Genomic DNA, 14051 nt, shown 5'->3' on the forward strand with positions numbered 1-14051 from the left:
AGAAGGGGGGCATTCCGCTCATTGTGCCTGCACCAACACACTGAATAAGCAATTCAATTCATACCACACTCTAGGCATATGCCTATAATCATACATATTCTTCCTTTCAAATAAGAATCTACTTTCCTTTTGAATGCTTAAATTGAACCTGCCTTTCACTGCACTCCTAGGTAGTGAATTCCAAACTTCGGAACTGGCTGTGTGAAGTTTTCATTCATATCATTTTGCTTCTTTTACTAATTATTTTAAATTTGTGCCCTAGTTCTTGGTCCTTTCCTGAATGGGAATTGTTTCTCAGTAATTAATCTGGTCAGACCCCTCAGATCTTAGACCCCTCCAACAGATTTCCCCTAGCCTTTTGTTCACAAGGTGAAGAAATCCTAATTTCACCGATCTATCTGCATAAATGAAGGCCTATCCTTGGGCCATTGTCATAATTCTTTTATGCACTGTCTGTAAATCTTTGACATCCTTCCTAAAGCCCAGTGCCCAGAACTGGATCTAGTACTCCAGCTGAGGCTGAACTAACGTCCAATGCAAGTTCAACAAGTTCTCCTTGTTTGTACCACAGTTAATAAAGCCTAGGTTACTCCATGCTTTATTAATTGTCATTTCTGCCACCTCTAATGACTTAGGGACATGTACACGAGGTTCCTCTCCTCCTCCACCCCCTTTAGAGCAATCTTCTTGTCTTTCCTACCAAAATGCATCAACTCACACCTCTTGCATTGAACCTTGTTTACCTCTGAATAGCCTGTTCCACTAACTTGTCTATATCCTTTGGAAGTTGGGCGGCACGGTGGCTCAGTGGCCTCACAGCACCAGGGACTTGGGTTTGATTCCATGCTCAGCGACTGTCTGTATAGGGTTTGCACATTCTCCCCATGTCTGCATCGGTTTCCTCTTGGTGGACCTGTTTCCTTCCACAGTCCAAAGGTGTGCAGGTTAGGTGGATTAGCCATGGGAAATGCAGGGTCGGTCTGGGTTGGATGCTCTTTGGAGGGTAGTGTGGACTTGATAGGCTGAATGGTCTACTCCCATGCTGTAGGAATTCTATGATTCAAAATTTTTGCAATACTCTTCTCACTGTTCACAATTCTTACATTTTGTATCATCTACAAATGTTGGAGCTGTGCCCTGTACACCACAACCTAGGTCATGACCAATATTAGGAAAAATAGCAGGTGCAGAGTTCAAACAAGTGCAGATATTGAGGCTTGGACATGCACAGTCAATCGGGCTGCCCAGGGTTGATAAACACTGATCCACCCCAAAAACATCCATGTACCGTTACTCTCTGTTTCCCGTCACTCGGCCAATTGCATATCTATGTTGCTATTGCTCTTTTTATTCTCACAAATCTGCAGTGCAGCACTTTTTTGAAAGCTTTTTTGAAAGTTGATTGTACAACAAATAAAAGCGGTGTCCTCATTAAACTTCATCATTACTCTTGAAAATATTCCAGCAAAATAGTTCAGCATAATTTTTGCTTAAGAAATCCATATTGGCTCTCTTTAATTAGTCCCCATTTGTCCATGTGCTTATTAATTTTATCCTGAATTACTGATTGTGTAAGTGGCTCTGCAGTTAAACTGAATGACACAGCCTCTGCATCTGAGGAAGGCAGAAAAATTGTGACCAGTGTTTCTGCAATTTCCACTCTCACTTTTCTCAGTGTCCTTAAATGCATCATGTCTAGTTCAGGTACCTTGTCCACTTTAAATACAAACAACCAATTAATCCCTCCTTTTTTCCAATTTTAACCCCTTCGAGTGTCTGAATGATTTTTTGTCCTCCCAAGACCTAGGTGGCATCTTCATCTTTGGTACCGACAGTTGCAAAGTATTCACCTAATACCTCAGCTATATCCTCTGAATTCATTGCGGTAAATCTGTTTTTGGTCTATAATCAGTCCTATTCCACCTTTTACCACTGTTTTACTACTAATCCTCAAGTGCATTATAATGTTTAATGAAACATTTTGTGACAAGATTGCCACCAGGAAGTGTAAGTTAAATATATGCCTAAATATCTTGTGAAATGCAACATCATTTATCTGTGTGACCACTTGATGTTATTTCTGAATTATACATTTCTGAGTAAATTAAGAAACTTCCTTGGAGATAGTACTTAAAATGAGATCTGGAGAAAAGTTGCCTTGGAAATTGTTTACTTCAGAAATCTGTCTACACGTATCTCTCTAATTATCTGTGATGTTAAAAAAAATCAGAAATAAAACATTTGTAGAATAGTAGGTGGCTGCTATATCTAGCAACATTGTTTTTCTTTTCTTGTGCAGGTTTACCTATCCCTTTGATTCAACCGAAGAATGACATACTGATTAAGAAAAAGGGTGATCACATCGATCTTCAGTGTACAGACCACTCTAGCGTAAAATGGGTAACTCCGTCAAGTGCAAAGAGAAACATCAATCAAAACAGGGTCAATATAATTTCAGCACAACCAAAGCATACGGGCCGATATATATGCCAAAATCCCGTCTCTTTTACAAACAGCTCCCTTTACATATTTGTGGAAGGTAACTAGGCCATATTAATAACAGTCTTTCATCAAGTGATTTTGAAATGGAACTATCTCCATACCTCAGATTTAATGAGTTCATTTTTACTTGCTGATGTGGAATAATCATGGTAATCTCAACAGAATGAAATTACTTTGATAGATCTCAAATTTCAAGGGCAGACAATTTGTATGATTATCTACTATCCAGGTGCTGATTGGCCAGGTAAATGGAATGTAAAACTGCAGGTAAATTAAATTTAAGAAGTTGCAGGGAGTTTAATGATGTTGTGATAACAAGGGCAAGGTCATTCTGAAAAGATCTTAGAAAAGCTCAAAATTCATCTTAAGTCTTCAGCAGTTTTTGCTAATACTCATCTGGCAGATAATTAAGAAGTAATGAACTGAAATGAATCTGAAGCAAATTGAAAATACAGGCAGGAATCTACCACACACGAGGCAGTAGCACCCCTAGTACCCTATTTGATAAGTGCTAAATGCTGCATGGGGTGATTACATGGAACATTGCATCATGCGACTCGAGGACATCATCCCCATTAGTTTGCAGTGATGCTTCATTGTATTGACAGAGGAAGGCTTTTATTGCCCAATCTAATTGTAACTGTGCCTGGAGATTATGTTCTCACCAGCCTTATTTGCCACTTGTAAAAAAGAAAATTAGCCACACTGGCACTAATTACTATCTGAATAGAAATCTCCAAGCTTTGAACTGCTGGAATGAGAAGGATCACTGAAGGAATGCCATGCTGTAGGTGAGGTACAATGAGTTCACTCACTGGCTTTCAGAACAGCAGTCTTCAATCAGTTGACAAGCAGTAATATTAATTTACATTACAATAATACCTTTCACATAGTTTTCTTTGGGTTTAAAGGAGTTATATTACCTTCAGACATGTTTGGCCATGCATTTGTCAGCAGAAATCTGCAGTTCTGCTTGCTGTCTTCAAGACAAAGGCCAGCACTGGATGCCAAAAGTGGCTTATGCTTATGAATGGAGATGTAGTTTTGCACAAATTTTGCATGTTTCCCTTAAGTTCTAGTAATTTTATGTTTGTATAACTATGCATGAGGTTTTGAAAATACATGCAATTTTCTGATATGTGCATTTGACAGATAAGGTTGAATATGGGGTGCAAAGATTGAAAATGATATCCTGAGCATTACTCTGTTGAGTCTGAAAGCATTTTGGACTGGATGTACATTGTATGAAAGGAAAGCAGTTAGAAGATTTCTTGTGGTGCTGTAGTAGTGTCCCCACCCTAGATCAGAAGGTATAGATTCAAATTTCCTCTGCACCAGAGGATGTGTAATAACAGCTTGGTTAATGCTCTCAGTGCACTCAGTAGGCTTAGTTTCTTTTCACTATATTTTTGCAGAATGTGGAGCTGGGGCCACTAATGTCTTTATTTGTTTCTTCTTAATATAAACATAAGGAACTCTCCTTATGTTTGAGCCTTGTAAAGACACAAGTTAAAGCCACTTTTTTTTTCAAGTCAACAGTATTTCACATTAACATATTATTGGCATTTATTTTAAGAATTTCCTTTTAGAAGTAAGTCCACAACTATTATTATTTATGCAAATTTCGCATTCAACTAAGGTGCATGCACACATGTAGACCTGGAAGGTAATGCTCATGCTCTGCAATCTTCTGATGATCATTGAATTATAAGTAAAATAAAACAAATATTTTATTTGCAATTTTAAAATGGCACTACCACTTTCAGCAGTTTACCCTACACATAAATGATTAGGTCTAAGAAATTGGAGGTGTGATGTTGAGAGTTTCAAATAATATTAAATGGAGTAAAATAGTTAACAATGTGGAAGACTGCTGCAAAGTACAGAAGTAGGCTTGCACAGATGGACAAATGACAAATGTGATTTCATAGTGCGCACGTACTTTAGTTAGGAAGGAGGAATAAAGAGGTCATTCGTTCCTTGGAAAATAAAAAGCTAAATGGGTGAAGAGCAATGAGATCTAAAATAGATACAATTACTATCACGTAAAATGTACAGATTAATACAACCATAAATGAATGCTCTTTTCAAAAGGAATAGAATTACAATTGTAAGGAGGCTTTGTTGTCTTAATATTACTTTAGATACACTTGCAATACTGTATGATACAAGATGATCAGAGGATTAGATAGGGTAGACAGTGAAAGACTTTTTCCTAGGATGATGATGTTGGCTTGTACGAGAGGGCATAACTACAAATTGAGGGGTGATAGATTTAAGACAGATGTCAGAAGCAGATTCTTTACGCAGAGAGTGGTAAGGGCGTGGAATGCCCTACCTGCGAATGTAGTCAACTCAGCCACATCAGGGAGATTTAAACAATCCTTAGATAAGCACATGTATGATTTTGGGATAGTGTAGGGGGACGAGCTGAGAATAGTTTACAGTCGGCGCAACATCGACGGCTGAAGGGCCTGTCCTGCGGTGTATTGTTCTATGTTCTATGTAATTCTGCTCTTCATATTACAAAAAGGATATGGAAGAAGAAAAGACTCACAAGGATGTTACCTGATTGAGAGGCTCAGATTGGACAGGATGAAATTCTTTTCTTTGCAACTGGAGATCTGAAAGATTTGTTTAAACCATGAATTGCTTTAATAATAAGGTGGATGTTGGTTCATACCCTAGGGCTAACAATATCCAACCTTTTTTGAAAGCTACTGAAGATTTAAATGGCCAGCTGTCTCCATGAAATGTGCCTGCATGAATTGTGATTTGACCCCATTCCCAATCCTATGAAAATCAGAAGTGGTGTGTTTGGGGGTGGTGGGATACTTATGATTTCCAGACTGTCAGCCGTGCCAGAGAGCTTCTTGTCGAGATGAAAATCCAGGCCAGTATCTGGACATTTAACTGGTCTTTTGATCATTGCCAACCCCTCATAATCTTTCCCTTTATGCCAAAGTAGTCTATTTCTTTCAGTCATCCATTTATATTACCAAATATGATACCATTTCAGCCATGCAAAGTAAATGTTGTAGTTTTATCTTGCTCGGCATAGAACACAGGTAAAAGCAAAAATACCATCAAGACATTGCACAAGAGCTGTTGCAGCCCTGTGCTGACCACAACAGGGCGCAGACCTTATCACAGATTAAAATCTATCACCATTTAGAAGCATCCAGAGGGAGCAGGAACCAAGAAGACAGACTTTAAGAAAATCATTATTAAAGCAGAAAATAATTATTCATTTAACAAATAATTCTTCAGGTTCCAGGTCATTAGAACTCTGACAACTGAACTATACTCTGAAAAACAGTCGTGATCTGACCTATATTTGACTCCTGTCTGACATCAACAGAGTTGATACCTCCTTGTTCAAGATCAATGGCAAGTAGCAACCTATTGCGTGCCACTCATACTGACTGTTGCAAGCTCAGTATTATGTGGATTTAAAGCGAAGAGCATCAAATATAGCTGATTCACCCCAGGTGCAAGTGATCAGCCTTTGAGACAATGCTGAATTAGATCACTTCGTGATATAGCAGAGCACTTTTAAGCAGATGACATATGAAATAAAAACACCTGGCAACTAAAATCCTGTGATTAATATAACCTTCTGAACATTCTCACTTTACATGGTTATGAAACATTCCTGGTTCTGTACATGGGAACAATCTTAGTATCTCCTGTGCAAGTGATTAATAACATTTACCATTGCCAAAGTCATGAAGCCAAAATGTGATGATATTGTAGCTTTACCTATCCGAGTGATTGATAAAAGTTGTTTTCCAAGTTTAACATCACCTATGTTTTCTTTAAGACCCTAAGAATTTGTTTGTAACTCCATCACTGAAGCAGAAGTTCATTGGCGGAATAGAAGGAGGTGAGGCTGTCATTCCTTGTCGAGTTACAACCCCTAAGATTGAAAACTTGAGACTGGCGAAAGTTACCGGAGCATCCATCCCCAAAGACCTGTCTTACACTGCCAACATTTACGCTGGCATAAGCATCACTAACCTGAAGAGACATTATGAAGGGTATTATGTGTGCACCGCTGTAAGAAATGGAATCGTGAGAGAATCAGACAAATTTAAACTGCAGATAATACCAGGTAATTAAGACTTTAGAATCATGCAAATTACATTAAGCAACAAGATACAATCTGAAGTAAAAATCTTTCATTAGAGTGAAGCTAATTTCAATGCCATGGGAATGGATCTGCCCCAAATAAAGTGGAATCAATTTTTGGCAAATTAAATAAGAAAGGATTAAAAGATTAACTTTAGAGAAAAGATTATTCAGGTACAGTCCAGACAAATTCCCATGAGAGAGACAGGTAGAGCCCCCTGGATGATAAAAGAGGGAGAAAATAACGTGAATCTAGACAGCTATGTATACAACAGATGTCAGATTGATATTGCACTACTTCCAGCCCTTATTGTAGTATTATGGGATGGCCTTAGTCAGTGGCCTTTTCCTATTTAGCTTTTGCAATGGCTGCCCTCAGCTTTTCTGTATTCCCGAGTGCGTAGTACTGGACCTGAGAGCTTGTTAGTCAGTAATACTTGATATTCAGCAGCTCTTTCCATTGGAGGATAAATAACACTGCTGTATGCCATAGTCAAGAGCAGAAATAGGCAACTGAAGTGATACCTGAATCCTTATGTTATTTTATCTAGCCATTCACAGTTCCCTGTTGCAGTGTAGTTAATCTATTGTTGCTATTTGGAGAAAATTGATATTTTTATTGTTATTTCTTTTGCCATTTACATTCTGAGTTGGCTTTTATATTGCTAGTGAGATTGGAGATAATATCTGCAGCCTCAGCCTAGAAGTTAGATGATGACTTAGGCATGAAATATATGCCCACAGAATAATCTTTTGAAATCAACCTAAATTCATCAAATAATTTTGTCAGGGTTTGCTGCATTTCAGTAACAGCACAGTTTACACGGGTTCCAGCCTTGCCTACTCAGGTTTTGGACTTAGTTTTGGTACAATTTTTTCAAGATATGACTCTGAAGCAAGACTAGGTTCCCTGCTTTGATTAGATTTGATTCCCTACAGTGCGGAAACAGGCCCTTCAGTCCAACAAGTCCACACCGAACCTCGGAAGAGTAACTCACCCAGACCCATTTCCCTACTCCCTACTAATGCTCCTCTCACTATGGGCAATTTATGCTATGGGAGAATGCCAGAAGAATGGGATTCTGAACTAGTCTAACTTTCAAAAAAGAGTCATAATGGACTTGAAATGCTACCTTTGTTTCTGTCTCCACAGATGCTGTTGGACCTTGCTGCATTTCTCCAGCACTTTCTGGCTTTATTTTAACTTTCTTACTTTTATAGTATTTTGCTTTCATTAGCAAGTTAACCAAGCTATCTTTGTCATTTTAAAGAGATATTTTAGTTGCGATTTTTATTACTGGGACACATTAATTATATAACATTTCAGAACAGCAATGTTTTGAGAGAGTGTAGGTTTGACCCAATGAACTGGGAGTTATGCGTGAAAATAATATTCTTTTATTGCATTGGGGTAAGGATGAAATATGTTTTTCTCACAGAAAGCAGAGAGAATTCTTTGTGTTTTTCTCATGTATGAAAATAGTATGTGAAACACAGTATTTCATTCAACTCTACAAATCTCTCTCGGAAGGAAACACAATTTCTGTCACACATGCCAGCACAATGCTGAATTAAGGAAGTTTGCTCTCTTTTGAATTTTTCAGTAAAATCAGCAAAATGTATTGTGAAATTTGCAGACTTCCAAGACTTTCAGCTTTAAACTTTAATTTCTATATTTGAGACCGCAAAGATATTTTCAGCAAATATCAGCATTTTTAAAAAATAATGTGAATGAATAATGGATCCCATTAGTTAAATAAATATTTAATTGCACAAACTATAAGGTGAAGACTTGCAGCACTTTGCAAATTCAACAACAAAGTGCCTTTGGTCAGTTCCCAATGGGATGTACATTCATTGCTATGGAGCAGAAAGAGGCAATATAAGCAGTAATAACTCATAAATAACTCGTGTTCACGCAATGTTTTAGTGCCCAAGAGCGTCCCAGAAATCAATGTGGAGATAAGTAAAAAGTTGCTGAAGGAAGGAGAGAAATTTCAGATGGCGTGCATAATTAAAAATATCAACCATGCAGTAATTGTGAATTGGACTCATCCACAAAGTTCAGTAAGTACAGTGAACATTTGCCTGTTTTCTCTTAATTGAAAATTCAGTTTGTTTGAAGATCATTTTACTGGTAAGAATGCATGTATGAAAAGAAAAATGCTCTCAGGTCTATTCCTTTAGTTAATGGCACAACACTTGACATCTCATGTATTACTTCCAGCTAATTTAATCTCATGAGGATGAGCACCTGCTCAGCCCCTGGCAGGACCAAACCCCATGGTGTTGGCAAGGTGTGATTTCATACAACTGCTCAAATAAACACAGGAGCAATGGGTAGGAACTGCCGCATTGACATTGGGACCTTGCTGCCTCAGACAATTGAGCAGCTGCCCATCTCCTGGCAGGTTGGACAGCAGCTGGACAAGTTGGCAGTGTCATGGAGAGCCAGACCCAGCAATCTCAGAGCCTGCCCATAGCTGCACTTCATCGCTTCAACCACTGGTGCTCAGCACCAAAGGCAAGGCGACAGGGGGATGAGGGGCCTTGAACTCATTCCAGGTGCCGCGTTCCTCATAAAGATGCACCCAGTTGGAGGTAGAAATCCACGACATTCCTCAGAGGTCTCCCCTCAGGACATACCTCTTTGCCTGACTAAATGTTGCAGGCTCCCAGGCTCCACTCTCATGCAGACCCCCTCCATCCTAGCTATGGAACCTGGGACTGCACTGTGGGGAGGAAAAGAAAAAAGAAGACCAAGTAAGGGCAGGTTGGAGTCAATGTAAATACTTTCTCACATTTGTAAAAATATGTTCACTTTTCATCAGTTGTATGAATGAATACCTGCCTTGCTGTCTACAACATTAAAGACACACAGTCTAGCCATCCTTAGAGTGGCATGATGTTTTATATCACAAGTTGTGAAGTGAGCAGCTCCTTCACCTCCTGTAATGTGGAAACTTGGAAGGTGATTGCTGCTTTGGTCAGAAATGTCAGTCTTTCCAGGTTCCAATGCATTGCTTGTGAATCACACTCATTAGTGGGATTGATATCTGCTGCTGTATGAGATGGTCGGGGTGCCTTGACCAGGATATGACTGCACATAGCAGATTGATACCTAAGATTCTCAAAAGTATTTAGAACCTATGAGAGTGTTTCAGCTTCAGTGGGTGGGGGTCTGTGTAACGCTGCTGTTCTTTCAAGGGTCTCTCATCACTCACAATTAAAACCATTGAAGGAAATACAAGGGAAAATGTACTGAGCCAATAATTGGAACTAAAGGCACTGAAGTCCCCAGGGACTGACGACCTATATCCTAGGGCCTTAGAGGAAGTGGCACCAGAGATTATTGGTTATAATATTCGCTGATTTCTAGAAAAGTTCCAGAAAAAGTATTACCGTTTTTCAAAAAGGAAAGGAGGTAAAAAGTAAGAATGAGGAAGAGGAGTGGCCCATTTCTATTAATAAAATAATGGCTAATCCTACATTCCTGACATTCACCTTTTTTGCCCTTTTTCTGTAACCCTTGATTTCCCTACTGATGAAGAATCTGTCTATCTCAGCACAATGATCCTGCCCCAATAGCTCTCTCTGTGGCAAAGGGTTCTAAAAACTCCTAACCCTCTGAGAAAAGAAATTACTCCTCAACTCAGACTTCAATTGACACCCCGGTATTCTGAGACCATTGCTCCTAGGCTCTCCCATCAAGGGAAATATTCTCTCAGAATTTACTTTGTCAAACCCCTTAAGAATCCTATATGTTTCAATATGAACCTGGACTACATCAGTATCTGAGGAATTGCGAATGTTGTACAATCATCAGCCAACATTCCCACTTCTAACTTTATGATGGATGGAAGTTTATTGATGAAGCAGCTGAAAATGGTTGAGCCTAAGACACTACCCTGAGGAAATCCTGCAGAGATATCCTGGAACTGAGATGACTGACCTCCAGTTACCAAAACTATCTTCCTTTCTGCCAGCTATGACTCCAAGCAGTGAAGGCTCTTCCCTCCCTCCCCCACCCCCCAAAAATTCTCCTTGATTCTAGTTTTATTTGATGCCACTTGGTCAAATATGGTTTTGATGTCAAGAGCAGTCACTGCCAACTTGCATCCAAAATTCAGCTTTTTTGTCCAGCTGTGAACGAAGGCTGTAATGAGGTCAGGACTGAGTGGCTCTGGTGGAACCCAAACTGGGCGCCATCAAGTAGGTACTATTGATAGCACTATTGATGACACCTTCCATCACTTTATGGATTATCAAGAGTAGACTGATGGGATACTATTGGTTAGATAGATTCTACCCTTTCGAAGGATGCACTGAATTGGAAGGATTGTAGGTCAGATTTTTATTTCTGCAGATTATGACCAAGGCTCTGTGGTTTGGATTATGAACAGAAATTATGTAAAGCAGGTTTCTTCCCATTGATTTAAAAAAAAAATCCTGATTAAAGCCATAATTTTATGATTGATTTAACACTTTGAAATAAACTGATAAGCTAGAAGGAGATAAACATTTTCCACTGGTTGTGATATCTAGATTAAAGACTCTTGACTTTAAAATCAGAATTGGACCCACTGGGGGAGAAATTAAAAATCACATCTTCACATAAAAAGATGGGAAATGCATGGGGCTCTCCCACACAAAAAAAACTGCAGTTGATGCTGACACAATAATAATGATTAATTTGCAATTGAGAGATCTTTGCTGGCTTAGGATATTAGGGATTATGGAGGCAAATGGGTAGATGGTGTCGGATGCCCTGATCCCATTAAATTGAGAGTCTAAATAACATATTCCTGATGCATTATTAACTCAAAAGGTCTAAACTATGTGTATATTGTTGGGGATTAGTTAGCTCAGTTGGCTGAGAGAGCAGCTATATGATCTGAAAGGACTATGGCAAACTTACCTCTATATGAATTGTGATAACCCCTTTAAGGCCCATGAGGAATCACTAATTAACCTTCTCATGGAGATCATAGGAACATAGGAATTAAGAGTGGGAGTGGTAGTGCCCATTTCTCTGAGCTATGTGTGCTGACTTCAAGTCCCACCTGCTCCAGAGATGTGTAATAAGATCACAGAACAGGTTGATTTAAAAAAGTAAAGTAAACCTAGAGATGGGCTTGCAGAACTGGCTGTCCAGGTTGGGACTAGCCAATGTACATCACGAGTAATGGCTCTATCTTGGTGTTCAACAACAAATGATCCTTTCCAGTTGAGCTTCCTGAGTTATTAGAGTTACAAAGCCATTGAGTAAAGTGCTTGTGAAATCGCAGATGATTTATAGATGGTTCGTTGATAACGTTCTCTCAATTCATCCTTTTCTTCCTTGGAGATTAATGGTCTAAACTTGCAAACAACTATCTTGGGTGAAATTTATTACAAGTCTGATTGAGAGACCTTTCTAAATATTGAAAAGTGTATTGTCATAGATTAATATGTGGATATAAAACACAAAGACTAGGAATGAGATTGGAGGGGAAATGAAGAGGACAGTGTGTTCAGATGAATAAAATCTCAGGAACTTGGCTCATTGTTGCCTTTGCTAGATCTTTTTCACTTTGGAGCACTATTGGTATTGTCTGTGACATTAGCAAAGTAAATAAGGCAGTAATTGAGTTACTAACCTGAATCTTATGAAATAAACCGCAATTTTCAACAACCAGTCTGTGTTATACTGCATGACCTCTTTGCATTTTTCCTGATAGTTCTCCAATAACTTCTAAACAACTGATGCAACTGTCTTTATGTTGTTACACTGGTATGAATTTACACTTCCTGCCCACAATATCAAAGGAAATTACTCAACACCAGTAGTTTCAGGCAATATTTCAGAATAATTTCTTAAAAGAACTTTGAGGTATAATTAGTCAGTGATGATTGAATCTCACCCTTTGATATCTAAGTAGCTGTCTGAAAACCTCAATCATGTTGCTCTCATTCATGTCAGGCCAATGTCCCCATTTAGAGGATGGCATGGTGACTCAGTGGTTAGTACTACTGCCTTCCAGTGCCAGGGACCTGGGTTTGATTCCACCCGCAGTAGACTGTGCATGCTGCATACAGACATTCTCCCCATGTCTGTGTGGGCTTTCTCAGAGTGCACCGGTTTCCTCCCACAGTCCAAAAATGTGTACGTTAGATGGATTGGCCTTGGGAAATGCAAGTACACAGGGATAGGGAAGGGGGCTGGGTCTGGGTGGGATGCTCTTTGGATGGTGAGTGTGGACTCAATGGACTGAATGGCCTGCTTCCATGCTGTAGGAGTTCTATAATTTTGGACAGAAATGCTACCCTGCTCTACTAGTCAGATGTATATATATATATATATATATATATATATATAATATAAATACTTGTGTACAATCTACATAACTAGATATAGTTCCTTCACTGGGGATCAATTGCACCATCAGCTTAAATCTCTGATGGCTAAATGACTAGATACTCATGTGGTGATGCAGTTTAGTAACTCAACATGAAAATGTTGTTCTTGCCATTCATGCTGTTCGTAACCATGAAATAAGGGACCTGTTACAAATTAACATATCCTTCTTACAATCTCGGTAGAGACCAACAATTATGAAATAAATTAGAATTTCCATTTGATAGCTGAAAGGATGACATGACAAGGTTTCACGGTTATGTAACAAGTCTAAAAAGACTATTGGTAAACATGATTTTGTAGACTAGTTGTTCTTGAACTACAGAACGCAATATTTTAGTTCTAATACAGCAAAAAAGCATCCATCTCACAGGTATACTTTGTATTATCCATTTGGTAGCCATTTGATTTCCCCAGACCCAGTCCAGACTGATACTCAGCTACTAACGTTCTTCTTTCCCTTTTCTTTCCTGTCAATTTTTAACTCTAAACTATCTTGCAAGTTGAAGGCTGTTCCTAGCAATTTTCCCACTAGCAGAAGTAAGCAAAACTCATAGCACCCTTTCAAATCCTCATGAATTTGTTTTTTTTTCCAATCCAAGTGTAAACCTCCTTCCATGATTGCATGTTTACCCAGACATATTCAGCCCCTAGCAGCTTCCCCGCTGTCAGAACCTGGCACACTTGCTGTACTGTGACTTTTCAGGTATGCATAAGAAACATTTCCCATCTCACGTCAAATTCCAATGCAATGTCAAACTCATAGGCCTTGAATCCAGGTAGAAAGGTTAATTAGCTATTCTTTAGCATCCAAGTCTCTTTCATAACAAAGCAGCTTATAACATAACTATTAACGCCTGAAATCCTCAAGGATGTTGAAGAATCTAACCACAATAAACATAAATGTTGTTGCCATTATTTTCAACATTGAACATTGCACAGATAACCAAGACCCATTGTTAGTTAGATTTCAGAACAGGTCACATGACTCCTTCGTTCCACCATAAGTTAAAGACATAGC

General features: G+C 38.9%; 1 protein-coding gene across 1 annotated transcript in view; it reads left to right on the top strand.

Moving 5' to 3' along the window:
• The window catches only part of kita (KIT proto-oncogene, receptor tyrosine kinase a), an 87546-nt gene that overhangs the window by 17551 nt on the left and 55944 nt on the right, over positions 1-14051 (top strand). The window contains exons 2-4 of the mRNA XM_072569524.1: positions 2300-2539; positions 6326-6616; positions 8564-8700. Of these exons, the coding sequence (XP_072425625.1) occupies positions 2300-2539; positions 6326-6616; positions 8564-8700 (668 nt within the window). The remainder of the gene's footprint in view (positions 1-2299; positions 2540-6325; positions 6617-8563; positions 8701-14051) is intronic.

The sequence above is a fragment of the Chiloscyllium punctatum genome, chromosome 1 (assembly GCF_047496795.1).
Source record: "Chiloscyllium punctatum isolate Juve2018m chromosome 1, sChiPun1.3, whole genome shotgun sequence".
NCBI lineage: Eukaryota > Metazoa > Chordata > Chondrichthyes > Orectolobiformes > Hemiscylliidae > Chiloscyllium > Chiloscyllium punctatum.